The following is a 26,391-nucleotide window of genomic DNA, read 5'->3' as shown; positions in this document are numbered from 1 at the left end:
GAAATATCCGTACCATTTACATCCCCATCTGCTGGTCTCCACGGCGTCTGCGGACGCGAGGGCGCCCAGGGGGTGGGCGTACTGCGACGCCGTCCGGGCCAGCGGGTGGCGCGGCGAGCTGGAGTGCTTCGAGTCGGAAGGCGAGCACGGCTTCTTCGTCCCCGAACACGGCAGCCGCGAGGCGGCTAAGCTGATGGATCGAGTGGCTCATTTCCTTGCGGGCCATTGATTGGGTTTGGATATTTGGACCTCGAGGGATTTAAAATCACAGAAGTAAAACTCATTTGATTTGTGCAAAGAAAACAGTGGACCCCAATGCAATGCAAAATCGTTTGAATTGCCATCAATTGGATTATTTGAGTTGTTCGATCAAGCACTTATCGGCCGGAATCGGCCGGAAATTGTCTTCTTCAGTTCAAAATATATGTCCACCTATCTTTTCCTCATCTGAACCAACATCACTGCATTCTTCAACTGTTACACCGTTTTATGACACGTATCAAGGAAGGTGGCTTTGTGAAGAGAAGGTTGCCGATTTGCAAGAAACCAAAGGATGCACAGAATCAGAATCGGCAGATGAAGTATAGCCGATGGGCCAGAAGGAATATTCTGCAAAGATACTGATCCACGTGTTTTGGTGATTGGCCGATAAGAGTTGCCGATGAGTCAGAAAGAAGAGGAAGTCGAATTCTACAAGGATTCTGATGATTCGGTTGTAATTTTTAAGTAGTTTATTTTTAGAAAGTATTTACTTTTAGGTCAAGTAATATATTTGACGTGATCGGCTAGAACTTGTTAGAGTAGACTATAAATATCAGTTGTACGGGACTGAAAAAACTTGATACACATCCAATACAACAAACACTTTACAATTCCCTTTGCACTTTTTCGGCGACTTCGCATTTTCTCTTCTTTTTCGACGAGTTTTTTCAAGTTGATCAAAGATGCCTCATATTCGAGCAACTTGATTTGCTGGTGAGTTTTCGTTTTACCGAGTATATTTGAGCTTTACCTACTGGGAGTATCGTTGTGGCTTCGTTCAAATCTATTCAAAAGTTATCGAGTTTATCTAGGCTTTGATCTCGAGCGCATCACTGTTTTCTCGTCTAGATTTATTCACAATTTATCGATATCGGCTAGATTTGTAAGTTTTTTCTATGTTTTTTGGCCATTATCATACTTATTTGCTAGAAGCATATTAGATCGGTTTTAGGTTTTGGATTAACACTTTGTTATCTTAAAAGCCGGTTTAGATCTATTTCGAGCATTACATCATCTGAGTTACACATTTGTAACTTAGATCTTGTTATACACATGAAATCAGCCACATTGAGCTGATTTTGTCATTATCAGTATCGGCTGATCCTGCCGACACGCTCATTTACTACGCAACCGCATTCAATATTCTTTTGTCGTCTTCTGTATCGGCAGAGCCTACCGATACACTTGTGTGAGAGATATTCGAAATATCAGCCGATACACTCTCGAATTTGACTTTGTTTTATCCCTTGTCAATTACAGGTCAAATTGACTGGCACGTTTGGTTGATTTTTCGGAGCTTGGCGAACACTTGTCCTCAGATTCCAATATATTGATTTTTGCGTCAACATCAATGTACCTCTAATTGGATCATTGTTGGTATTTTCTTCGGGAGCTGTTGGGAAGTTACTGGAGAAGCTGAGCCCTCACCTCTTGAACCACCAACTACAAAAATAGTTGTCGAACCAACTGGTGATGATGGATTGCCAGCCATTTCACCCATGGAAAAGGAAGGTCATGGTGATAGTTTGAAGCACCAAAATATTGGTAATCAGGTTGGACTCCAAAAGGATTGGATTTTGTGTGTAGTAGTGAGGTGGATTGAACCTGTGCTCATATTGGTGCGTTGAGAAAATTAAAGGAAGATGGGGATGAAAACCATGTTGCTTTGTGTTTGTGTTTCAAGGATCTGAGCTTGAAATTGAGAAGTATATCAGATTTGTGAAACGAGATAAATATGCACATGCTCTATTGTGGATATGTATGAGTTTGAATGTTTGGCATGCGTGAACTTCACGTATATAGATGGAGGCAAGGAAGCTGGTCGCGGTCAACGGTATATGTGCTATATTATATCATTTTATTTGAATTATAATATTATTTTATTTGAAGTGGTGGTGGAGAGCTAACAGCGTTGGGGCCAGCTCAATATTTAATCGAGCACCAGCAGCTAACGAGTCGGCACACTTTTGAATTTTTTAAATCTGCTGCAATGGTGACGGTTCGATTGGAATAGCATCTCACCCGTCTCTTCACTCAGTTTGGTGCGAGTATGTGTCGAACCAACCACCCCTCCACAAACCAATGCAGATAAAAGGTAATCAGTTCTGCAGCAACAGCAACGAGAGTTTGGGCGCAACAGTTTTATAGTAGGTTGGTGTTTTGTCAGGTCACAATTGTAGCTTGCCATAGTTTTAGCCCACTCACACTCACACTCCGAGATCCCAAGCTATTACCGCGGGTTTCTTCAGGTGACCGACGTGCCACGAGGATCGTGTTGTTAAGTGTTAACTACTCTTTTTGCTATTTGGCCGAAGGTGAACACACAATTACCGACCAATTTTCACCGATCGTATTCATATACCAGCTAGTGGGATAAAATACCACAACTAACTTTATTTTTTAGCAACAACTAGTCTTGGCCGTATTGGCACAGTACATGACACTATGCCAGCCACACTGAGGGTTTGTTTGGTTGCACACGATTTCATTCCGAGCCCGTAATAATAGAAATAATAAGAGATATAACAAGTGATCCGGATTTATTCCAGATTGAAAACTACTTACAATAAAATAAGTTCAAAATAGATACAATTCCTGATCCGAAATGAACCCGTATGCAACAAAACAAACCCTGACTGTGACTGCTCAGTCGCAAGCTCTTTGTACCGGCCTGCTTCTCTCCACGTTGTCATCTCGTGGCCACAGTGGCACAAACCACAACAGCACGCAAACACCGCGAGCAATAAAATCAGATTAGACGCGAGCCCAATGAGGAATATCGTCCTTGGCCTGTGAAAGCGCAGGGGCCTGAAAGGTTGAAAGTACGATTAGATGCCTGCAAAATGGAATCGTGCGGTTGCTCGTCCCATCAAATTCATGTTGAGGCGGAGAAGAGAGAGAGGAGAGGGAAGCGACCGCAAGCTTGCGGTGTTGTGGTTAGCCGAGATACATGATATCTTGTGAGGGAATAAGGTAGGCTATATATTAATAATGTTGTACTGTTTATATTTTAATATTTTTTATGAAAAAATTTTACATTTAGATTCATGGAGCAAAAATTGTGTTCTCGAACCTAGAGGGTCGGCGCCACGACCCATGGCGCCGAGGTCGTGGCGCCAAGCTATGAGCACCCTATTCGAGGTGGCGCCTACGTGGCAGCCAGTTCGGAGCCCGAGGCTGGCGCCGAGCTGGCTGCCACATAGGACCCGTGCCGCACTCTTCATCCTCTCTTTTAGTAGCATCGGTTGAGCCGGTTCAACTGGTGCTATTGGGCTTCTTCCACTTGAACTACATTTACACTGTCCAATGCAACAGCTCGTTGATTCTTGATTGTGTCGGTTCAGTCGGTACCCTAGTTTATGCTGAACTTATTCAATTCGACATTTCTTTGAGTTATTTCTATGTTTTTTTTGCTTTGCTAGGCTTTGTATTTTATCTTTGGGACTTATGATCATTCACTTGACGCACTCTTTAATTTCATGATCATTTTGTCACTCAATCACTAGAATCATGAACATACTTTGAGCTATAGAAAATCCTTTTTTAAAACTGATCTATACAGCTTTGGTTCCAGTGTACAAAAGTATTATGCGAATTCAAGCTGACTTGCTTACTCAGATGCGACACACAAAACGTACTTTGAGCTATATGGTATAATCAATGAGAGATTTCTCATAGATATATCAATACATGTACAAAAATATGAACTGCAGTGACACTTGGTGGATTTGTACACTTAAAAATAGTTGGCGCCAAAATCACACATCTTGGCGCCGAGCTCGGTGCCACCCCCTACTTGCTTCATCATGAACCATCAATGCCTTTTTTTTTTCTTTTGAAGCTGCTGGTAACTAAATGGTGATAAGTGATTTCGTTAAATAGATAAAAACTGTTAAGGAACAGAGAATGAACTAATATTCATTGTTTGAGGAATGAGTATCCTAGGATAATAGATTCATATTTTTATACTAGTTTTATTGAGATGACTATGTGAGTATCCTAATCTAAAGATTTCATACTTCTATTATCTTCATTAAGCCGATCTGGTGTGTGTAATAGCTTTTGCAATAAATTTACTCCTATTTTGATTCAGCTATGCTTTTCTTGGCATGATGGCTACATTTCACCAGACATGAAGCCGCCTCCTATCAGCGATGGTACTCCTAATGAGAGTGTGGCAGATGTATTTTTTCGGGTAATTCATCTTTACTTTGCACAAGAGTTGTCACTGGTAATTGATAAATACAGTGCGCTCCTTTGTGGAAGAAGTCCAATAGCAGTGGTTGAACCGACGCTACTTTGCGTGGCAGCCAGCTCAGCACCTGGAGAAGCCCAATAGCAGTGGTTGAACCGTTGCGTGGCAGCCAGCTCGGCACCTGGGCCGTGGCGGCGAGCAGGCTGCCACGTAGGCACCACCTCGGGCAAGGAGCTCATAGATCGGTGTAATGATCCATGCCGTCGAGACGTGTGACTTAGGTGATATGAATTTGGTGCTGCTCTCTATCTAAAAACGCAATTTGTTTCTCTATAGCTGTAGATGTGAAAGTTTTTCGTAAAAATGTTAAAATGTAAAAAGTGCGGATTAATAATGGAGTCGTGCACTGTGAGTGATTGACACTGGTATGTAAGGAGCAGGTTAAATTATTGACCTTGCTCCAATCAACGCCAATTCTGAAGGAGAGGGCAAGCGGCCAACCAGTTCTTCTAGCCCCGCCTCCCGCCGCCCGCCGCCGTGCAGTTTGCTACGCCCATTGAGTACTTGCTTGACGCTTGTCAATGGATTCCGCAAGCGCGGAGGTCGCTTTCGAGTGCGGCTGCTTCGTGCTATACGGCGACGGTCGCGTCGAGCGCACCAGCGGCATGGACACCGTGCCCGACGGATTCGACGCCGACACGGGCGTCACCTCCAAGGACGTCGTCGTCGACGCTGCCACCGGCGTCGCCGCGCGGCTGTACCTGCCAGCCATCCAGACGGCGGCCCCGTTGGCGTCCGAGCCCGACGGCGGCGGAGCCACGACGAAGCTCCCCGTCCTCGTCATCTTCCATGGCGGCTTCTTCGTCGTCGGCTCGCCCGGCTGCCCCGACTTCCACCGCTACGTGAACTCGCTGGTAGCCGCCGCCCGCGTCGTCGCCGTCTCCGTCGACTACCGACTGGCCCCCGAGCACCCGCTCCCCGCTGCCTACGACGACTCCTGGGCCGCGCTCAGCTGGGCGGCGTCCGGCGCGGACCCGTGGCTGTCTGACCACGGCGACCTCGGCCGCGTCTTCGTGGCCGGCGCCAGTGCCGGCGCGAACATCGCCCACAACGTGGCCGTGGCCGCGGTCGCGCGCGCCGTGCACGCCGTGGCGCCTGCTTTGGCGCGCATCGAAGGCGTGATCCTTCTCCACCCTTCGTTCTGCGGCGAACAGAAATTGGAGGGCGAAGCAGAAGAGTTCTGGCGACCTAACAAGAGGAGGTGGGCGGTCATCTTCCCCGGCGCCAGGGACGGATCCGACGACCCGAGGATTAATCCGCTGGCTGCCGGTGAGCCGGGCCTGGCGAAGCTGGCAGGCAAGAGGCTGTTCGTCTCGACGGCGTCGGAGGATCCGAGGGCGCCACGGGGCCGAGCGTACTGCGAGGCCGTGAGGGCCAGCGGTTGGCCGGGGAAGGTGGAGTGGTTCGAGTCCAAAGGCGAGGGACACGCCTTCTTCGTCTCCGATCACGGCAGCCACGAGGCGGTTGCGCTGATGGATCGAGTGGTGGCTTTCGTAGCGGGCCACTGATTGGCCTCTAGGGCAATTAAGGTAGCAGTGAAGTGCTACTCGTGAATCATATGTATGGAACTGGTTTCAAAAACTCAAAATGGCATCCAGATTTTATCAAAAAAAATTCCAAGTTGGGTCTATTTGAAATATATGCAAATTCTGCCAGGTTTATTTTGGTGCCAAAATTATTTTGAAATATGTCAAAATGCGTGATATCGAAATAGACATAAAAGCTTAAGTTATGATGACAGTAGAACAGGGGAAAATTCGCAAGCAAATAGCTTGCCCTTTTCCCCATCTAATTTACACTGTTAAATGCACTTATAACAGAATAGGGTCAACTAAACCATCAATTTCAAAAAATAGGGGCAAAATCATAAATTTAAAAAATTACAGGTGAACTCATAATTTGAGTTAGGAACGAGGGCAAGAATGGAAATGCCCTAAAAGTTAATATAGTATACATATTCTTAATAAAAATATAAAGAGAGGGCTTAGATAAGAGGACAACAAGTGCTAAGGTTTTAACTTAACATGGAGGCAAAAAGAAAAACTTACTAATAAATCGCAGAAGGTAAGGTTAACTTGGGCTGGTAAAATATGAGTCCATAAAGCCATCCGTGATAGATGCGGTGCAACAAAGAGCTAACAGAGAATAACTGGTAAGATCAAAATTTAGAAGACAAAATTAGATTCACGAAGTTATGATACGTAGCTCAAACTAAAGTTTCAGTTAAACACATAATGATATACTCTAAAGATTATGGGAATTGCAATAAAAATTTAGAGAGAGAGAGAGAATTTTATTAGCTCTAGGTACTAAATTATTTACAGACTTATCATATTTATGTCTCTCTTATAAAATACTAACCTGCGCTATACGGACTAATCGATAGAATCAAAGGCCTCGGCGACCCCAAGTTTATGCACCATGGGGTCAACTTGCACTTGCAGCAGCACTGCACACACCGCATAGATAAAGTTTTCTAAGGTAAGCGCGCTAGTACGAATGTTAAATTAACTCACCTCGAATTTTCATAAATTAACTCACCTCGGATCGGTAAGGTTCAGAATCTTTCAAACAAAAAAACTCACCTCGGATCCCGCCTTCCAGTTCCGACCCGGTAACCTGTAAGAACGGCTAGAGGGCTACAGAGACTTTTTTGCGAACCATTTTTTGCAAAGGAATGAGCGCCGTTCTGGACAGTCCGATAATAAATCCTGAGTGAGAAGCCAAGCCCAAGTAACCACGCCAGTAAACCGCGCCAAACGCCATGGATAAGTATGAGCGGCACAGAGGATTTGCGGCATCCACCACCACCAGTGCGCTCTCTGGTCTGGATCGAGCTGCCACTGCAGGTAGCCAACTACCCGGCTACCGGACGAACGGCATATGATCGAGCAGAGAACATGTCAGCAACAGACACTGGTGACAGCTCAGTTCTGCGCGACCTGATGTGCCGGAGTATACTATAGAACACATCACGAGAGTGACGTAGTCCGAGAGCGCGAGGGGCGTTTGATCAAATACTCTACCGCTGCAGCTGCAGAGGAAGAGGGGGAATTTTTAGCCCGTACAGTAGCGGCCCTTCTTCCAGTCTTGCACGCCGCCGCGCAGTTCGCCGTAGTCGCCGGGCGATGGATTCCGGCAGCAGAGAGGTCGCCTTCGACTGCAGCTCCTTCCGGCTGTACATGGACGGCCGCGTCGACCGTGTCCCCCGCCGCATGGAAACCACGCCCGCCGGTTTCGACGCCGCCACGGGCGTCGACTCCAAGGACGTCGTCATCGACGCCGCCACGGGCGCCACCGCGCGGCTCTACCTGCCGCCGCCTCTCGAGGGGGGCGCGACGACGACCAAGCTCCCGGTCCTCGTCTTCTTCCACGGCGGCTACTTCATCGTCGGGTCGGCCGCGGAGCCCATGTACCACCGCTACGTCAACTCCCTGGTCGCCAGGGCACGCGTCGTCGCCGTCTCCGTCGAGTACCGCCTCGCGCCCGAGCACCCGCTCCCGGCCGCCTACGACGACTCCTGGGCCGCGCTCGGGTGGGCGGTGTCCCGCGCGGACCCGTGGCTCTCCGACCACGGCGACCTCGGCCGCGTCTTCCTGGTTGGCGTCAGCGCCGGCGGCAACATCGTCCACAACATGGCCCTCGCCGTGGGCGCGAGCGGCCTGCCGGCCGCCGAACCAGCGCGCGTAGAGGGCGTGATCGAGCTCCACCCTTCCTTCTCCGGTGAGCAGAAGACGGAGGTAGAGGACGAAGTGTTCTTTCAAGCTAACAATAACAGGTGGAAGATCATCTTCCCCGGCGCGAGGAACGGCGTGGAAGATCCAAGGATTAACCCGACGGCGGACGGCGCGCCGAGCCTGACGAAGCTGGCTGGCCAGAGGCTGCTCGTGTGCACGGCGTCGGAGGACCCGAGGGCGCCGAGGGCACGGGACTACTGCGACGCGGTGCGGGCCAGCGGCTGGCGCGGGGAGGCGGAGTGGTTCGAGTCGGAAGGCGAGGGCCACGGCTTCTTCGTCCTCAACCCCCGCACCAGCACGGCGGCTGCTCTGATGGATCGAGTGGTTGGTTTCCTTGCTGGCCATTGACCGACCAGCGACCTCAACCTCAAGTGTTTGTCGCTGCTTGCTACTACCTACAGTATGTGTGTGTTGTTGGAATATCATCGTCGCCATCGATGCAGAAACGAATGGAGCGAAACCTGCTTCCATTTAGAAGGACGAAGCAACCATTGTTAGGGGCCGTTTAGTTCCCAAAAATTTTCACCCAAAAATTTTCACATCCCCTTTAAACACATGTATGAAGCACTAAATGTAATTAAATAACAAAACTAATTACACAGTTTGGATGTACACGACGAGACGAATCTTTTAAGCCTAATTATTGCATGATTAGCCATAAGTGCTATAGTAACCCACATGTTCTAATGATGCGGTCAAAGGTCTCAAAAGATTCGTCTCGCGGTTTTCAAGTGAGTTCTGAAATTAGTTTTTTAATTAGTGTCCGAAAAACCCTCCCGACATCTGGTCAAACAGTCGATTTGACATCCAAAAATTTTCACCCAGGAAACTAAACGCCCCCTTAGGCCTCCCACTCCGGCTTGTGATGCTAAGTTCAAGTGATGCTTAAAAAACTAGGAGGGGAAGAGCATGTATGTACATGCACCGGAGCTCCATTTAATAGTTTTTCTACTTTGGTTGTTGCAACTTGCAAGTTGAACTCGCTGCCGCCTGATGTATGGGAGCAAGATAGCAATATTTTATTTCCTGCTGGTCTCGAGCTTCTACGTTTACGATGCCAAACTTTTCACACGCTCAAGCGCCTGATGTTCAGATTTTATTAATTTACCCATCAACTGCGTGTACCAAGGACTATAGTTAATTTAATGGGCACCACGAGCAACCAAGTGTGACAATAAACACGCTGCGAAATGACAATGAACATCAGAACATGACAATACAGACATACAGCAGAGAGGAAACACCTAGACAAGGACATCCGTCCTTGTGCTGAATGCAGCTTTTCTGTGGCAACAATAGTTGTTCCAAGAAAATTCAAAAAAAAAAAGTTGTTCCAAGAAAAAAAAACTAACAATTTTATCAGGTAAAATGCATCAGATCAAAATAAGGAGAAACTCCAAGAGACTCTATATCCATCCCAATTGTTAGGAATAGAGATTTTGATGGAAAAATATCATCAGGAGCTTCTCTAAATAGTTATCCAAATATAGCCATTTTATCTATTCCGGATTTCTCGCTAGCCAAAGATAGAAAGTAAAAATAGCTCTCTAGAGTGTAAACAAACGATTTTTATGTAGATGATTCTCCAAATGATGATTTAGACAATGAAATTTAGAGACAACATGATCGATTTTTGGTGCTGAGTAAGAAGTGTGCTGATCAATAAGTCACGCATAGGGGACTTGTTTATGCCCATAATTGATTGAATTAGCCCATCATGTTGTATGCCTAAAACAAACTATCAACTCACGACAGTTAAAAAACTATCAGTGAAATAGGCACAAGATCACGGACTAAGGAGTACGAGACTATGAGCTTATATGTGTCTGCATATGAAAATTATCTCTAAGTTCATAACCACCAGTGTGGAAAATAAAAGTGAGAAATCAACTTCCAGTCTGAGAAATCAAGATTGAAAACTTAAAGCTACATGAATATCAGGAAGTGCAAGATCAGTCGCTAAATGAAGCTGAAGCAATTTACAATGCCAGCAATTGGATTTCATACGAAAGTACTGATTCACAAGTAATTATCATGGGATGGTATTTCAAACATTTCGAACCAGATTCCATAATGATAATGGTTTGAATTAATGGGAAGACTGATAGTGTTGATTTTCATGGTTTGTTTCAAAATAAAAACTAAAAATCCAAAGTTGCATACAGCAATACAGGTTACTAACAATCCAAGGTAGGCCTATATGCTAATCCTATGCATACTCCAAGGGATCATGTTACAAACAAAGCATAGCACGTGAAAGGATAGAAACCATATAACAACATAGAGCCAATACAAGCTAACAATAAGCTCTTTTCTTACTAAGGTTCCATGAGTAATATCCACATAAGAGTACTGCAGCATAGCTAGGGAAGTGACTATTTCATCACTACTTACAACGCAGGCAAGGAATCACAAACAGGTAAAGCATGCCTAACAACACAGGTGACCATTTTAATTGTAGAAGATCGGGAAATCATTACTCAGCTATCAGTAGTGGCAAACGGATCATGTGAAGGCCCCACATCATTGCCAATGGTTCTCTGCACCAAGCGCTGCAAGTCAGCCATAACCTTATGTTCCCGCTTCGCCTTCTCCTCATAGTTAAACATAGCCAGCGCCCTCTTATCCTCAGCACTGTAAACTTGGTTTTCCTTCCTGATACGGATAGCATTCATCCTCTGGTGTCTACTTCCACTCATCACATACCCCAAATCCTCAAACTTCTGAATCTCCTCTGCAGACAGACCGACCTCACCACGTCGTGGAATACGCTTGCCTTGCTGAACATACTGTGCAATAGCATCACCTTCACCAGGCCTTAGTGCACCACCATAGCTAATGTGCCCTTCTGCACGCGGAAGAGGCATCGGCCCAACAGGCATATCATTCTCCAAGGCAGCTTTCTTCTGGGCCTCAAGCATTTCCTTGAACTTGATCGCTTCCGGATCAATTTCTGGCTCCTTTATTTCTTCATCTTCCTTGACATCAGGATTGGCATCAGAAGGTAACGATTCTTCAGAGTCTGACCGCTTGCTCCTCTTCCACTTTGAGCTCTTACTCTTTTTGTTACTGTCCCTGGCGCTATGGACAGAAAGCTCCGCCTCCTCGGAGCTTTGCTCAGATGTTGTAACCTGGATCTTCTTCTTCCTCCTGGAGCTCCTACCCCTCCTAGATTTCTTGTGCTTCCGCGACCTCTTCTTGCTCCTCCTATCCCTAGAATCCTCAGAATCAAACGAGCCCTCTGAATCATCGTTGCTCTCGCTTTCCTCGTCACTCTCAGAATTGTATGAGCGACGGCGATTGCAGCGCTGACTCCGCTTGCTACTACGGCGACTGCTCTTTCTCCCTTTCCGCTTCCTCCTAGAAGCCTCGGATTCGCTGGATTCGGACAGGCTATCAGACTCACCAGACTCGGACTCCGAGGCATCCTTGCTGTCCTCCTCGCTGGCCTCCGGCGAGCCCTTCTTCTTCGGGGACTCCTTCTCCTCCTCCTCCACGTCGCTGTAACCGTAGCTTTCATCGTCGCCCTCGGCACGAGGCGGGCTGGGCGTAATGGTCCAGATGCACCGCTTCTTGCTCTTGCGGAGCTTCTGGCGCTTGATGCGGCGGTACTCGAAGTAGCTGAGGCCCTGGAGTTCCGCATCGTTGTCGTCGTCGGAGGCGGACCAGGCGCCCCCGCCCCCGCCCCCGCCGCCGCGGACGGGGGGAACCCGGTCGCGGTCCCGGCCGCGGTCGTTGTGGTACGGCGACCACTGGCGTCGGCGATCGCGGTAGGGGCTGGGGGAGCGGTCGTCGCGGCGGCGGTCGCGGTTCGGGCCGGGGGAGCGGTCGTCGCGGCGGCGGTCCCGGTACGGGCCGGGGGAGCGGTCGTCGCGGCGGCGGTCCCGGTACGGGCCGGGGGAGCGGTCGCGGCGGCGGTCGCGGCGCGGGGAGGGGGACGGGGAGCGGCGGCGAGGGGACGGGGAGGCGGAGACCCTGGAGCGGCCGGGGAGGCGCACCACGGCGGAAGCGAGGCGCCGCTCCGAGCGGGACATGGCGGCGGCGGATCGCCGGATCGGAGTGGCGGGGGATGGGGGATTTGTGTGGCGACGCGAGGGTTGCGTCGGCGATCTGTGGCGGCGAAGGGTGGAGAGATTTTCTCGGAGGGTTAATGAGATGTGTGCCATTATAATTTCTATATTTTTGAAAGATGCTATTACTATTCGAATTACTATGTCATTATAATTTTTCAGTTGTTTGAAGCATATTATTTTGTACGCCTGACGCCGTCTGTGGCCCACCTGCAAGCGTACTGGAGGCCCTCGTATATTCGTATGGATGCTTATACCCTCCCCTCAAAAGGATAAGGCCGCTGACACCTTATCTTCCCGTCCATTCGTCCTCTCCGTTCCCCACTCTCACCCGCTCTCACCGACTCGTCGGAACCCTAATCCCCGTCGGCAGTGGCGCCTCTCTTCTTCACCAACGACATCGAGGTTGTCGCTGGCGGTGCTCTTGTTGTCCTGCTTGTCGGGATCTGCGAAATATGAAGGTCTGCACCTCTGCGGCGGGAGTGGATTAGGGTTGCAGCGGCCATGAAGAGCGGCGACATCCCGGTTGCGGCAGCGGCCGCGGCGCATGAAAACACCGACGACTCCAAGTATGTTCACTGGTAGAGGAACACTAAGACGTGGTTGACTTGCTCATTGTGGTCTTACTTGTTGTATATCCATATGAGCACCCTGACTAGTTAGGTCTCTGCATTGTTATGGTTGAAATTAGAAAATTAATCTTATTGTTGTGATGGTGTTTCAGTTCAGTTTTCACTGTTTTCATTTTCATTTGTTTTGTGCTAGGATTTCTATGTTTTCCTTAGAGGTCAAAGTTCCGGCTTTTATGACAAAGACTGATGGAAAAAAACTTACTGTAAGAGCAATGTTGTTAATTTTTCTTGGGAGGTAGGCACCATTACATATGATTTATTGCATTCTAACCTGTCCAGTGTGGTCAGTTGGAGCTCTAACTAGAAGGCCACAATTTGGTTCTTTGACAAGATTCTGGGTGAGGATGTTATGTTTGTAGATGAAGTATAGTTCCAAAATTTGTTTGAAATGTATAAGTCAGAGATGCATTGCGAACTCCTCTTAATTGTGGTGAATGAATCTGTGTGGGAAGAGCATGAGTTTGATAACTTATAACTCTTGTGTATCGTTCCACCCGACATAGATTTTGTGGCTTGCAAATCAAAGATTTTGTGCATAAATACTACTCTGTTGACAAGTTCAGAGCTGCATATGCAGACATAGTTCCTCCAATGCCTGACAGGACTGATTGGCCTCAAGTGGAACTTGAATACAAACTTTTGCCACCTAAGCAGAAGAGGGCAGCAGGCAGACCTAGAGTGATCAGGATCAGAGGGAGCGCAGAACAAAGGGCAAACAGAAAGAAAGTTAGATGCAGAAGGTGCAAAGGCTTTGGGCACTTTGTCAAGACCTGTAAGCTAGCTGAACCAACTAAAGATGATGATAGTGTTGATGAGGCATCTACAGAAGCATAACTGAAAAGGTGCATTTCTTACTCTATATTTGCCTCTATATTTGCATCACTTGGTCAAGTAACATGAACTAACAACCATCTGTTGCAGGGTGAGAGAAGAAGATGAAGAGCCAAGAGAGACACCAAAGAAGAAGCAGAAGAAAGCTTCAAGTGCAAAGAAGCAGGCGCAAAAAAAGAAGAAAAAGACTTCTTTGAAGAAGAAGTTAAAGAAGGCTGCAAGTGCTCCCGAAGCAAGGGTGGTGAGAAGCCTCAAGAACTGGCTCGGCGTGGAGTAGATGATGTGATGTCTCCACTTTTGATGGTCTCAGTGACCTGATGGGTTATCTGTGCAATGTGCTTTTGCTACTCTTAAGTCCTGGTGTGTGTGAATTTGTTAGGAATAATGTACTCTTAAGTGCTGGTTTGTTATGAGTCATGGTGTGTGAAGTACTTTAAGTGACCTGATGTTGCATCAGACTATGCATTTGAAAATGTCCTGAAAATGGTTGGTTCAAGTTCAAACGTTGCTATGTTTACTTCTCTGCACGGCATACTTCTGAAATTATTGGTTCAAATGTGCACTGAATTGCACTGAAATGAACTGAAATGCACTGAAATGAACTAAAATGCTACTGAAATAACACATCTTGTTATAACACTGGTTTCATTCACTTCCATTCTGCTAACACAGGTTCAGTACATGCTGATAACAGACACTTTCCTAGACCTAACTAATCTGACAACTAAACACTAGTGCAGCCTTGTTTCCTTTAGCAATCTCTTCCTTGATCTTGTTCTTTGCTTCCTTCATCTCCTTCTTTGTTTCCTGGATCTCCTGCACCACTTCACCAAGCTTGCCCTTCATCTCATTCAACTCGAGCTTCAACTGATACATCTGGAGGTTCAGGTCGCCATTGACCTCTTCTGCAACGATTTCTGCAGCTATTCCACTTCTTCTGCACCAGCCGGATTCAACAACTCAGGATGATTGGAGCGCAAATACTCTAGATAGGGTTGCTCATATTAGTAGTATGGGCAAGTGCTTTTGTTCTGCTTTAAGCCAACAACAAATTAACCCAATAATGAATACAACACGAATCTAAACCACAGCAAGCAACATACCATCGTGAAATGATTAAGGCACTTGTAGTACACATCATCCTTTCTGCTCTTGGTTCTAATCACCTTGATGTGGCACCTGGGGCACTCGATCCTTGAGAGGTCACCAATCTGGGTCGACCTTGAGGATGCAGCGCTCTTCATCTCCTGCGGGCGCCGGCGATGGGCAAGGAAGAAGAGCTGCCGGCGTTCGTCGACGGTTGGGAGAGAAGTGAGGAACAGGAGGACTGAGCAAGACGACGACGGGAGGGCGTCGACGGCCTTATCCTTTCGAGGGGAGGACATAAGCGTCCATACAAATATACGAGGGCCTCCAGTACGTCTGCAGGTGGGCCACGGACGACGTGAGGAGTACAAAATGGCATGCTTCAAATAAGTGGAAAATTATAATAGTACTGGCATAGTAAGTCGAATAGTAATGGCATCTTTCAAAAATGTGAAAATTATAATGGCACAGATCTAATTAACCCTTCTTCTCGGAAGGAGGGGAGTGGGGAGTGGGGAGGAGTCGGTTCGATCTGGTCGGCGTCAGGGATTTGGGCTTTCTGGGCCTTTCGAAGGCCTAGTGAGGCCAGAAAAACTCGTGCTTGTAGTCAGGTGCTGATGAGCTTGGATTCTTTTCTTTTAGGAAGATGGGCTTAGGTCCGAAAACACAAAGTTGGCACATGGGCTTTGGGTAATAGGATATTTTGAACGGGCTGCTATTTAGCCCATGAACTGATGAACGTCCCCTCTCAAAAAAAAAACTGATGAACATCCAAGTTTTTTTAGGGGTATGTACACCACCCAAGTTTCCGCAGAGGAACTATGAAAGTTTATCGCCTAATAATTTCCTCCTGTAGAAAGGCATGTGCATGCTTTTCTTCAGTTCAACAGGTTCATGCTCTCGTTGCCTGATTGTGTAAGCTCAACTCTAATCTTGAAACAGCTTGAAACCGGAACTGAACCATCGAGATTTATTTCAGTGCTGCTCTGCATCCATGCGAGAGAGCCCTGATTACTTGAGCAGCGTAATTCCGCACGCGCGAACTCCTGGACCAGCTTCCCGTGGGAGTCTACCAAAAGGCAAGAATCCAGGGTCAAACCGCCGCCCAGCGGCCGGACCACTCTCGCTCGCCGCCGCGCTTTCAACTGTTGAAGCACCGTCCGGTGACCAACCGTCGGTACGTCCGTCCATCAGTTAGCCCTCACCGGCGGGCGCGCGGGCGGGCGGCGCGGCGGCACCACCCCACACCCCACGCACTGATCGGCGGCGTCGCCATTCATTCAATGCCGCGCACCTAGAAATTCCAACGACCGCGTACGCGATCCCGCGCGCTGCCGGCCCTGCGGTACCGCCGCTCTGCCGCCTTCGATGGCTGTCTGCCGGTCGCCGTCGCCGGGCGCGCCTAGATGGGGGCCAACCGGCGGAGTAGCCGCCCATGCTAGCGCGGCCAGAGCCGGCCCATGTGGCCCTTCGCTTGGTCGGGCAGCAACACTATGCTACTGCCCCGGTGGCGGCTCCTTGCACACTTGTCCTGAGCCGCAGAGACCGGGAGCTGAGTAGTAGCTGACACGGAGGGATCGGGCCATGAACTGAAATCCTGAATGGTGGTGGGTGTTCTTGCGCAAAACACACCGGGAATTAAACTTGCAACTTGCAAGATACTCCGAGTGGAATTGATTTTTCCAGGAAAATCTTGTTAATGATTGGTCATGGTGGTCACGTGACTGCAGGAATTGTTGGATCGGATTGTGTTTAGATTTCAATTTTCAACTCGATCTGAAATGGATGTGCATTACTACTGCACTAACTCTAACTGCAACTGGATTGGCTGTGTAAACAGCTTGCGGGAATGATGGCGCACCGTGCGTGTTGGCCCGAAATCCTGTGGCCCGTCGCTGGTAAAATAGTGACTGCTCATTGAATTCGCAGAGGGGACACAGAATGTTGGTGTAATTGGGAGTGGAAAAAATCAGTACTAGCTAGTAATAAGGGCTGTGTTTAGTTCCTCCAAAGTTTCCAAACTTTTCGTCACATCGAAATCACATCGAAATATTAAATATAGCAAATGATGCATACATGGAACACTAAATGTGGGTAAACAAAACAACTTATTGCACAGTTTTGGATGTACGTTGCGAGATGAATCTTTTGAGCCTAGTTAGTCCATGGTAGGACAATATTTACCACATACAAACGAAAAGTGCTACAATGCTTTTCAGCTTCACTTTTCACATCTAAACACAGCCAAGGATGAAATGAATGTCGTCAAGTCACTGATCTTCTGAACTCTCAAGAGGCAGGTGCATCATGGTGAAGTGCTCATGGGCAGAGAGACAGCACAGCACAGCACAGCACACAAGATTATCATGGAGGACCAGACCTTCAGAGAAAGGCTTTACAGTCCTTCTGTTTTGGCGACCGAGAATCTCTCATGCACTATTTGTAGTCGTAGATGCTGTCTTCATAATCTGCAAAGTTACATCTTGCTGTGGCCTACATTGCGCCATTTTTCTCCTCTAGTCTTCCCCCCAAGTATTATTCAAAGGGACATACACTGATGTACCCATCAAGGTGGCCCATTTGGTTCTCCACTGGTCGTTCAGGTGCATGCATCCTGCCCTGCACGTCCTTTCGCGAGGGCAGCATCCACCAGCCTTCGCCCCAGGCAACTCCAACGAGGGTTAGTTGGTGCACAGCACAGGCCCAGATCAGGGCCGGCCCCCACACGATGATCTCGATAGATAGAGGCCTTAAAGCAAGCCATTATTTGGATGATGAGAAAGCTACGTGTGCAAGCGCCCACATGTCATCCCTCTCGATATCCGAATCCAAACCAAATGTTCCGGAATCAGGCAGCCATCGCGAAGCCCGGATGTGACATGTTTGTTCCTCCTCATCCGTTTTCATTTCTCTGGACGCGGATCGGATGCAATTGTACATGTACCTACGTACACTGGATCGCATGCAGATGGCTCGTACAGACGCACTTGCGACCATTTTCTTACCCTGTTCATCTCAAGAACAGCAATTCTTCCTTAGTGTGAACCAGCAGAAAGATCGTGCCTCAGGAACAGTAAAAAAGACTGCTTCGATTTTTACAGACGGCGCGACCTCATTGGCTCCGCAGAAAGTGCGTTCAACAAAACCTAAAACAAAACAAAAGGTCGGGCGTCAAAGGATCGAGCAGCAGCTGAAAGAAAAGATCGCGGCGACCGAAGGAGCGGGGGCCGAGATCAGGTTGGTCGCGGAGGCGAGATACGGCGCCGCCCGCGCCCGACCTGGTGGTGCTGGTGGCGCGCTGCCGCTGACGGTGCCCTTCCGAGCCCGTGTTCCAACGCTGCCTCCCCCCGCGCGGTCGCCTCGTGCTCTCGCGCAATCTCGCTAGTCTTGGCGAGGAGGGGATGCACCTGCGCGGCTGCAAGATCTCCCGCGAATCCTGTTCCGAGCCCGACCCCGGGGCCGCGCCGGCTCCCGGCCTGACGCGTGTCCCGCCACGACGGCGACCGGGCGCCGGAGCCGACCGGGCCGCTTTCGCGGCGGCGGCCACGCGCCGCGCATCCGGCGTGGGTTCCCTCCAGGTGGCAGCGATCCGGCAGTCGCGGGGGTCGCCGTCCCCCTGCTCCTCTCGATCAGCAGCGCAGACCGTCCGTGCGCGGCGGCGGCTGCTGATTTGCCGTTCCGGTTGCCGACAGCCGATAGCTGACGACGAACTACTAGCTATAGCCTAGGAATATTCCAGCCGCGTGAGCCACATTTTACAATGTAGAGAACCGGATCGATTTTTAGGGGTCGGTCGTAGACTGGTAGCTAGAGGATCGGAGTTTCGAGGAGACCTCATCCGGGCCGCGAATTGATCGCCATGGGACGGTCGAAAAGACGTGAATGTGTTCTAGTAGTAGTGGATTTTGTAGCATCTCTTGGACGTCGATCGATCAGTAAAGCCAGTAGCGCTCCGTTCATCGTACCTACGTGAAGCCCTTCTTTCTCTGGGAGAATCATCTAGCTGCTGCTAGCTTCTTGTGGGCAGTAAACCACTGCACGTTTCTCTGCTCCGATCGCGTGGCACCCACCCGCGCCGTCTTCGCCGCGGCGGATCTCAGCGCCATCGGTCGGTTTGCTACTTTGCTTGCATGCCCATGCGTCATAACTCATAGCTTGGGGCCCAGTGCGTACGTTGACACGCCCACCGGCCGTCGTTTTCGTGTGGATAAAAACTGCAGCATGTGCCGTGGAAAAAGATGCGTGCATACCGTCGGGGAAACGGCGACCGGCCCGGGCGGGGCAAAATTCATGCAGGGCGGGGATCGCAGCTCTCGTGGTCCAGGAACGGAAAAAAAATCCCGTGAGCGCCGCGCGCACAGGGCGCTGGGTGCGCACCCCTCGTGGCGTGCAACGATTGGACGTCGCCGGACGTGTGGGTCCCGAGCGCGGAAGCGCGGCTCGCCATCGCGCGCGCTGCCCGCCTGCCCCATCGCGCGGCTCAGCTCCCTCGCAGGTTTCGAGCCCGCTCGCGCACGAACGCAGGCTCGCATCGCATCGGCTCCGCTTCCTGGGCGAACTACAGCCATTCATACAAAGCAAATTTCTCACAAAATAATTCCAAACTTCCTTAAGCATCACTGTGGTCAGGCAGCCCAGACTTAGAATTTTCTTTTTAAGTCTGGCGCCTAGGATGTGCAGTGCTGAAATCAATTTTTGGAGCTCTCTTAAAATTACTTAATTCCAACATCTAGCTCAACAAATGAGAGTACAAGTTCACCAATATTCATAGATCCCATTTTGCTACTGTGGAGCCAAAGTTTAGATGCAAAGTTGCTCAGAAATAATTTTCAAAAACAGCTAAATGATGTTGTTTCATACTTTACTCCTGTCCCCCTAAGTCTGGCGCCCAGTGCTGAAATGGATTTTTGGAGCTCTCTTAAAATTACTTAACTCCAATTTCTAGCTCAACAAATGAGAGTACATGTTCACCAATGTTCATAGATCCCATTTTGCTACTGTGGAGCCACAATTTAGATGCAATGTTGCTCAGAAATAATTTTCAAAAATAGCTAAATGATGCTGTTTCAGACTTTACTATTCTCTGAATTTTCTAATTGTGAATAGTAACCTCTACTCATCAACTTTGAAGATTTAATTGAGGTGCTTAGGGTCTGAGTTTACAAAACAATATGGTTCATTTCATGAGAACATGTCTACATAGATTCATCAAAATGTAACTTCCTAACATCTTGCGTTGTAGCATCTTGATCAACTCCCATTAAGAGACTTGTGTACCCTCCTGGTATGTATGGAGGAGCCATTGCAGAAGGATTGGCAAATAAATTGAACGGGGGCATTGCGACATTAGTATATCCACCTTGGACGAAAGGAGCATTCATGGTTGAAGATGCCCCAACATTACAATCCTGTATTTACGACAAGAAAGTGTTCATAAATCATGCATGTAATGGAATAAATTTTGAAAATAGGTATTGTCTTACAATTATTTGGTTTGTCTCAGCACATTCGTCTCTTGCTTCAATATCATCATGTTCCAGATCGTCACCTACAATGCAAAATATATGATAAACAAATATTTAGAAAAAAATTTACACTAGAACAAAAGGCATTTAACAGTTGGATACCTTTCTTCTGGGCACCCTTCTTCTTCTTCTTCTTTCCTGGGTTCTTCTCAAGAACATTTTTAAAACGTGTCTCCTTTGGACCTTTTATGACTGGAGGGATTCTGAATGATATTACACCATTTAGTGGATCTCGGACACATTCATTTGGAGTAGGGGAATCTCATTGGATTTATCATGCATCTCACTTAGATAAGTATCCGCTTCCAAGTTCAAGTCATGCATGGCTTTCTGGATTTTATCAAGTAGTTATTTTGATGACGAACACTTCAATGCAAGAGATGTGGCCTGTCGAGATATAAGTGTTGCCTGTGCATTCAAATCTCCCTCCTCGGATCCTTGTTTTGTTTCAATATAAAATCCACTTTTAGCATATTTTGTCCATCTAGGCAGTATATATTGTGATGGCAAATTATATACCCCATTCATATTGTAGACTCTAAGAGCATGTTTGCATAATAAACCTGAAACATATAGTTCCAAATTTAAACAAACAATATTTCAGGATACAAGATGGAATTTAAACAGCTTGGAAGATAATACTTAACATACCTATGCATTCAAACATCCGGCAAGAGCATGTAATAGTCGAATCTTCTTTGTTCAATACTACTGTTGCTCCATGTTCAGATTGCATATACTTAACAAAGAATGTGGAGTTTGTCCCATTACCTTCCAACAATTCACAAGACAACGTAAATTGTTTTTTAAACTCTTCCTCAAAATCTGAATACATTCTCCTCGTATATGTTTCAGCTGCAGTTTTCAACATTGGCAGATTTGGAATGTAGCAAACTGGGATCTTTCGACATGACTGAAAATCAGCATCCTTCTCATTTGACCTTAGAGTGACTATAACATTTTCACATTCTACAAGGAGTTCTGAAAGACCAAGTTTCCTACGAAATGTTTTCTTGAAGACATTGTTCATACCTTCGCTCCTCTGGGTCGAGTGCATGTCTACTGTAAATGAGTCACGGTATACCGTAGCCCACTTTGCCCTCAAAGCATATAGGTTTGACATCCATGTGTTATCCTCAAGGTTGTATTTAGCCAACAATTCATCCCATTTCTCTGTGAAGTAAATCTCTGCTCTGTCTTCGTAGATACAACTTTTGAAATCCGCCCAGAACTTGTTGAACTTGTTACCTGACTTGTCCTCTGCCTCGTCCTCTGTCTTGTCCTCTGCCGCTTTAATTATAGGACCAAGATGTTTGACAGCATTTTGGCCAATATGCCACAAACATAGGCGGTGGGCTGTGTTTGGGAATACATGAGCAATTGCTGCTGCCATTGCCGCGTCTTGATCTGTGAAAATTGTGCTTGGGTGCTTTCCAAACATTGCTTGAAGAAAGGACTCAAATAGTCAAACAAATGATGGAATAGTCTCGTTGAACATGAGTGCACACCCAAAAATTATTGTTTGCTTGTGATGGTTGGTGCCAAGAATCGGAGCAAAAGGCATTTCAAACTTATTTGTTTGAAATGTGGTGTCAAAGGACACAGCATCACCAAAGCATTTGTAATCCATGATAGACTGACCATCTGCCCAAAAGAAATTTGCTATATGACCAGTATCCTTGTCCACCTCAACTGCATAAAAAAATGTTGGGTCCTGGGCTTGTTTATTTCTCATATATTCAGATAATGTTTGTGCATCATTGCCTTCTAAGTACTATCTGCGCTCGCGACCAATCTCATTATAGAAATCCATCTTAGTAAATGGTACTTTGTCTTCCCCTCCATAATGCTCCTTCATAAAATTGAAAACTTGGGATGGCTTCATTCCAGACCGCCGTGCCTGCCCAATTAATTTTCTATCTGCCTCTATAATCTCTCGTTGGGACCTCAACTTATGTATCTTATTTGGACTGGCAAGATAATGGTTGTGCTCTACTACGATCTTTTGCACAGTCCATACATTCTCCTTGCTGATACTAAACTGGACACGAGCATCACAACAGGTCCTTGTAATATCTTTTTGTGATGCCTCATTTTTCCGAAGTCCTTGGCCACTGCAAACAAAATATTTCTGAGATAAACTATCATCTGATTTGCGGCGCTTCGTCCTGCTCTTTCTAACACTGAAGCCAACAAGTCCAGCATAGGTATTGTACATCTCATAAGCTTTTTTCTCACAGCCAAAAGTCATTCCAACTTTAGGTGCCATCTCAGCATATTTATCAACCACATCCTGTACAAATAATTATCAATTAAAGGTCTAACATAACAAAAAAATATTAGATATCGTTTGTGAAGTTTGTTACTTTTCTTTTACCTCATTTGGTACTTCAATCTCCACTGCTCCAACATGTGGTATTTGTTGTTCCACTTCTCCACGATCACAAGCAACATCATGATTCGCAGAAGGAGCATTTAATCTACATTTGGAAAATTGATAGTGAGGTGTAATAATAAACCCTAACGATCATGAGGGATCGCAGGAGCTTCCTCAGGGAGTAACAACATGGATCAATAACCAAGACATGGATGGGGATCATGATGAAGCGAGGAGCAGCCACACAAGTTACCTGAGGATCAACGACGACAGAATAGCTTGCTCGCGATCGCCCAGGGACGTCGCGGGCACGCCGCCTTCTGCCCCGTCGGTGGCGTGGCCGTCGCCGCCTGCTGTTCCGTCGACGGCGTGGCCGTCCCTGCCTTCTGCTCCGTCCGCGGCGTGGCCGTCGCCGGGTAGGGCTTCGCAGCGCAACCCTTCTTCCATAGCTGAGATGGCACCTATTCCGGCGCCACTGTTCCGCCGTGGGCAGTAGTGCGGGGAAGACGAATCGACGGCGGACGCCTGGAAACCTAGGTCACGATAGCCTCCCGCTAGCAGGCGGAGCCGAGCGCTACGAGACGATTCAATTCGCAACAATACGATTCGCAGGCGGAGCCGAGCGCTACGAGCCGCGTGAGGGGCCGAGCCGGGAGCGATCAATCGCAGGGACGCGAGGGGGCGAGCCGCGCGAGACCCCCGTGCACTCCGTCCAATCCCGACGCGCCACGAGGGGGGCGCACCCGTCGCTGGTGCGCGCGGCGCCCATGCAATTTTTTTACCCAGGAACGGAGCAGGATGACACGAAACAGAGCGGCTGCCACTCGGAAGCTTTTCCTCTCGATCAGCGGCAGCTCTATTTCAGTTTCAGCAAACCAAACGTGCCCTGTTCCTGCAGAGCGCGCGGATGATCAAGCTCGGAGGAGCCTAGTAGCTAAAGCTTCTTTAGGTCCTAAACTACTTCGTTAGTGCTGATGGTACTAGTACAAAAGGGGAGATGCACAATGATTGAGCATCAAGAACCCCACTATAGCTACAAGATCATCGGCGGATCTCCGAAACGCTTCTATATTTCCGCGCCCGCGGCCATGTGACGCTTAAAATTTTCGCAGTGCCGCGCGGTCCACGGCCGATCCCGGCGCTGGTACAGTACACACCCGCTGCGAGCCCAGCATTACCGAACAAACACTATCCGCAGTTGGGGCCCCTGCCCAGGGTCTTAATTCCGCAACGGCTTCGGAACAACGGCAACTACCTCGCCGGGCACCACTGGAACCGCTGGCCCGGAGCATTCAAGGCCGGCCCGGCCGGCCGGCGGACACCGCCACATGCGGCGGCGGATCGGAGCCGCGCCCGACACAAACGGTCGCGCCACCTGCTGCACCTGCATGCACGCCGCCAGGGGCCAGGGCAGGCCCGGCGCGGCGGTTCGCGATTTGTAACAGCAGAAGATGATTGCAAAAGTGGTGGGCCGGTGGGGCGAAGGCTTGTACGGGCTGACGTGACGAGAGGGAGGTAGAGAGGCCGGACCGGGCGCCGGCAGCTAGCGGAGACGGAGGCATATCCGGTGCAATCACCGAACTGGTGAAAGCACCGTGAAAGCAAACTAAAAAGGTCTTCAAAAAATTCTGAAAAAAATCATGAATGTACATCTCGGTCTACTCCATCTACATATAAAATTTCATGATCAAATTCATCTTACTCTAACAGTTACAAAAAAGACAAATTTGGGCTGCATTTGAATGTTAATGATTGTCAGAAAATTTGTCTTTTTTGTAACTGCGAGTGCAAGATGAATTTGATCGTGAAAATTTATATGTAGATGGGGTAGACCGAGATGTACATTCATGATTTTTTTCAGAATTTTTTAAAGACCTTTTTAGTTTGCTTTCACGGTGCTTTCACCAGTTCGGTGATTGCACCGGATATGCCTCCAGCGGAGACCGGCCGGAGACACGGCCACCGCCTCCATTAATTGATGGACGGTCAACTCTGCTTGTCTTGTGTCATCGTCAGGTCGCTTGCATGCACCGATGGAGGAGGTAGAGGACGAGCGGTTTCTTGCCCTCGGGGGCGCATGCCAACGAAATTTAAGGATCAGAGACACTGTGTGTGGTGCAGACTGCGAATTGAAGCGTGTGCGAAAACGAAGCAACGAACTGACGGATAGATAGAAGAAGAAAAAATGGTACAAGGAAATGTACAGCCTACTACGTAGGGTAGGGCACGTACGCGCGCGCATGCACGGCTACGGCTCCAACAAAAAATTGGAGCAGCCACGTCGTATGCGGCTACAACAATAATACTAGAATGTACCGAAGGCTCTCCTACATCTCTATACACGCGCATGTGATCATGTACAGATCGACGATGCACACACAACACTACAGCAGAAGAATCGGCGGCGGCAGATGGAGAGGCCGTCGTCGTCGTCGCCCGATCGGGAAGACGCCAGCGGCGAACCGACGCGCGCGCTCGACGGTAACTGTGTCACATGTCGCCGTGGGGGAGCGCGAACTGCCACTGCGCGTGGAGGGCGGCGGGGTGGAAGGCGGCGCGGTGGTGGGTGGCGGCGGCGGCGCGCTCGAGGGACTGCACCTGGGACTTGAGGAACTTGACGTAGTGGATGGCCTCGTCCAGCATCGACGCCGTGTCCATCTTGGTGCCGCCCGGGACGAGCCGCTGCAGCGTGCGGATGCGCTCGCTGATGCGCTCCCGCCGCAGCCGCGCCGCCACGCTCTGCGGGTCCTTGGAGATGCGCACGTTGCGCCGCTTCGGGGGCCGCACCGCCTCCGGGTCGATCTCCACCGGCTGCAGCGCCGCGATGTGGAAGATCGCCTCCCGCATCGCGTCCGCCGACGACGTCGGCGACGGCGACCCCGCCGGCTGCGGCGCGGCGCGGCCGCCGTCGGCGCACGGGGACAGCGCGTAGTCCACCTGGAGATGCTCGAGGGCGCCGGTCCTGCCGGCGTACACGGCCGGCGGTGTGTACTGGTCCTGGTAGGCGGCGGTCGCCGACACGTGGGGCGGAGGCGAGAAGCAGTGGGCTGTTGCATGGGTTTGCACTGGGGATGCCGGCGGCGAGACGGGCGCCGCCATCAGCGACTGATGGCCGCCGTCGAGCTTGGTGAGCTGCTCCAGCTGGAGCATCGTGTTCATCAGCTCCAGCTGCGCTTCCGGGCTGTAATTCAGCAGGTCAAAGTCCATCAGTTAATGGGACTGGTAGCTTGCAACCTTTATGGATCGCGAGGAAGGCTGAGCCCGAGAGCGAGAGTGATCAGAGAACCCGGCGAGCAGCTAAAGCTAGTGGCTATTTCAGGAAGGTGTGGAGGTTTTGCGAGCTCTGCTGTCGATGGGGAGCTGCAAGTGAAGAGCCCTGCTATTTATAAGCAAAGACTCTCCTACGGACTGTGGGGTCGTCGTTGCATTGTTTGGCAGCGGACTGGGCGACGCACTCAACCGCTGCTTCCTAGCTCCTGGCATCGCCGAGCACTGCCAGTTTTTTTTTCTCCCTCTCTTTTTTTACAATTTCCCTCTGTTCCTTTGCCCTTTCCGCTCCTTCCGCGAATTACACCTCACTGAAAACATCCAGGAAAGGTTTCGCTTTCTTTATTTGC

The 26,391-nt window shown here is 49.0% G+C and overlaps 4 protein-coding genes across 4 annotated transcripts; 2 read left to right on the top strand and 2 right to left on the bottom strand.

Annotated features, from left to right (window-relative positions):
• Positions 1-4,777: 4,777 nt before the first annotated feature.
• Positions 4,778-6,177, top strand: LOC120681023 (tuliposide A-converting enzyme b1, amyloplastic-like). Its single transcript, XM_039962584.1, has one exon. The coding sequence runs from the start codon at positions 5,038-5,040 to the stop codon at positions 6,022-6,024; it is 987 nt and encodes a 328-aa protein (XP_039818518.1). The 5' UTR covers positions 4,778-5,037; the 3' UTR covers positions 6,025-6,177.
• A 1,105-nt stretch (positions 6,178-7,282) lies between these two features.
• On the top strand, positions 7,283-8,730 carry LOC120681032 (2-hydroxyisoflavanone dehydratase-like). The gene has a single exon (XM_039962594.1). It carries the CDS (start codon positions 7,645-7,647, stop codon positions 8,599-8,601), a length of 957 nt encoding a protein of 318 aa, XP_039818528.1. The 5' UTR covers positions 7,283-7,644; the 3' UTR covers positions 8,602-8,730.
• A 1,633-nt stretch (positions 8,731-10,363) lies between these two features.
• LOC120681043 (NF-kappa-B-activating protein-like) lies at positions 10,364-12,288 on the bottom strand. Its single transcript, XM_039962599.1, has one exon. It carries the CDS (start codon positions 12,285-12,287, stop codon positions 10,734-10,736), a length of 1,554 nt encoding a protein of 517 aa, XP_039818533.1. The 5' UTR covers position 12,288; the 3' UTR covers positions 10,364-10,733.
• A 12,629-nt stretch (positions 12,289-24,917) lies between these two features.
• On the bottom strand, positions 24,918-26,172 carry LOC120681012 (transcription factor HEC2-like). The gene has a single exon (XM_039962574.1). The coding sequence runs from the start codon at positions 25,979-25,981 to the stop codon at positions 25,265-25,267; it is 717 nt and encodes a 238-aa protein (XP_039818508.1). The 5' UTR covers positions 25,982-26,172; the 3' UTR covers positions 24,918-25,264.
• Between the last annotated feature and the right edge of the window lie 219 nt (positions 26,173-26,391).

This window comes from Panicum virgatum, chromosome 2K (assembly GCF_016808335.1).
Source record: "Panicum virgatum strain AP13 chromosome 2K, P.virgatum_v5, whole genome shotgun sequence".
Taxonomy (NCBI): Eukaryota; Viridiplantae; Streptophyta; class Magnoliopsida; order Poales; family Poaceae; genus Panicum; species Panicum virgatum.
Note: the sequence above shows the minus strand (reverse complement) of the source record. Positions and strands in the feature narration are given on the sequence as shown.

Coding starts and splice junctions, on each gene's coding strand:
- LOC120681023 (XM_039962584.1), top strand. CDS start 5,038: ATGGATTCCGCAAGCGCGGAGGTCGCTTTCGAGTGCGGCTGCTTCGTG.
- LOC120681032 (XM_039962594.1), top strand. CDS start 7,645: ATGGATTCCGGCAGCAGAGAGGTCGCCTTCGACTGCAGCTCCTTCCGG.
- LOC120681043 (XM_039962599.1), bottom strand. CDS start 12,287: ATGTCCCGCTCGGAGCGGCGCCTCGCTTCCGCCGTGGTGCGCCTCCCC.
- LOC120681012 (XM_039962574.1), bottom strand. CDS start 25,981: ATGGACTTTGACCTGCTGAATTACAGCCCGGAAGCGCAGCTGGAGCTG.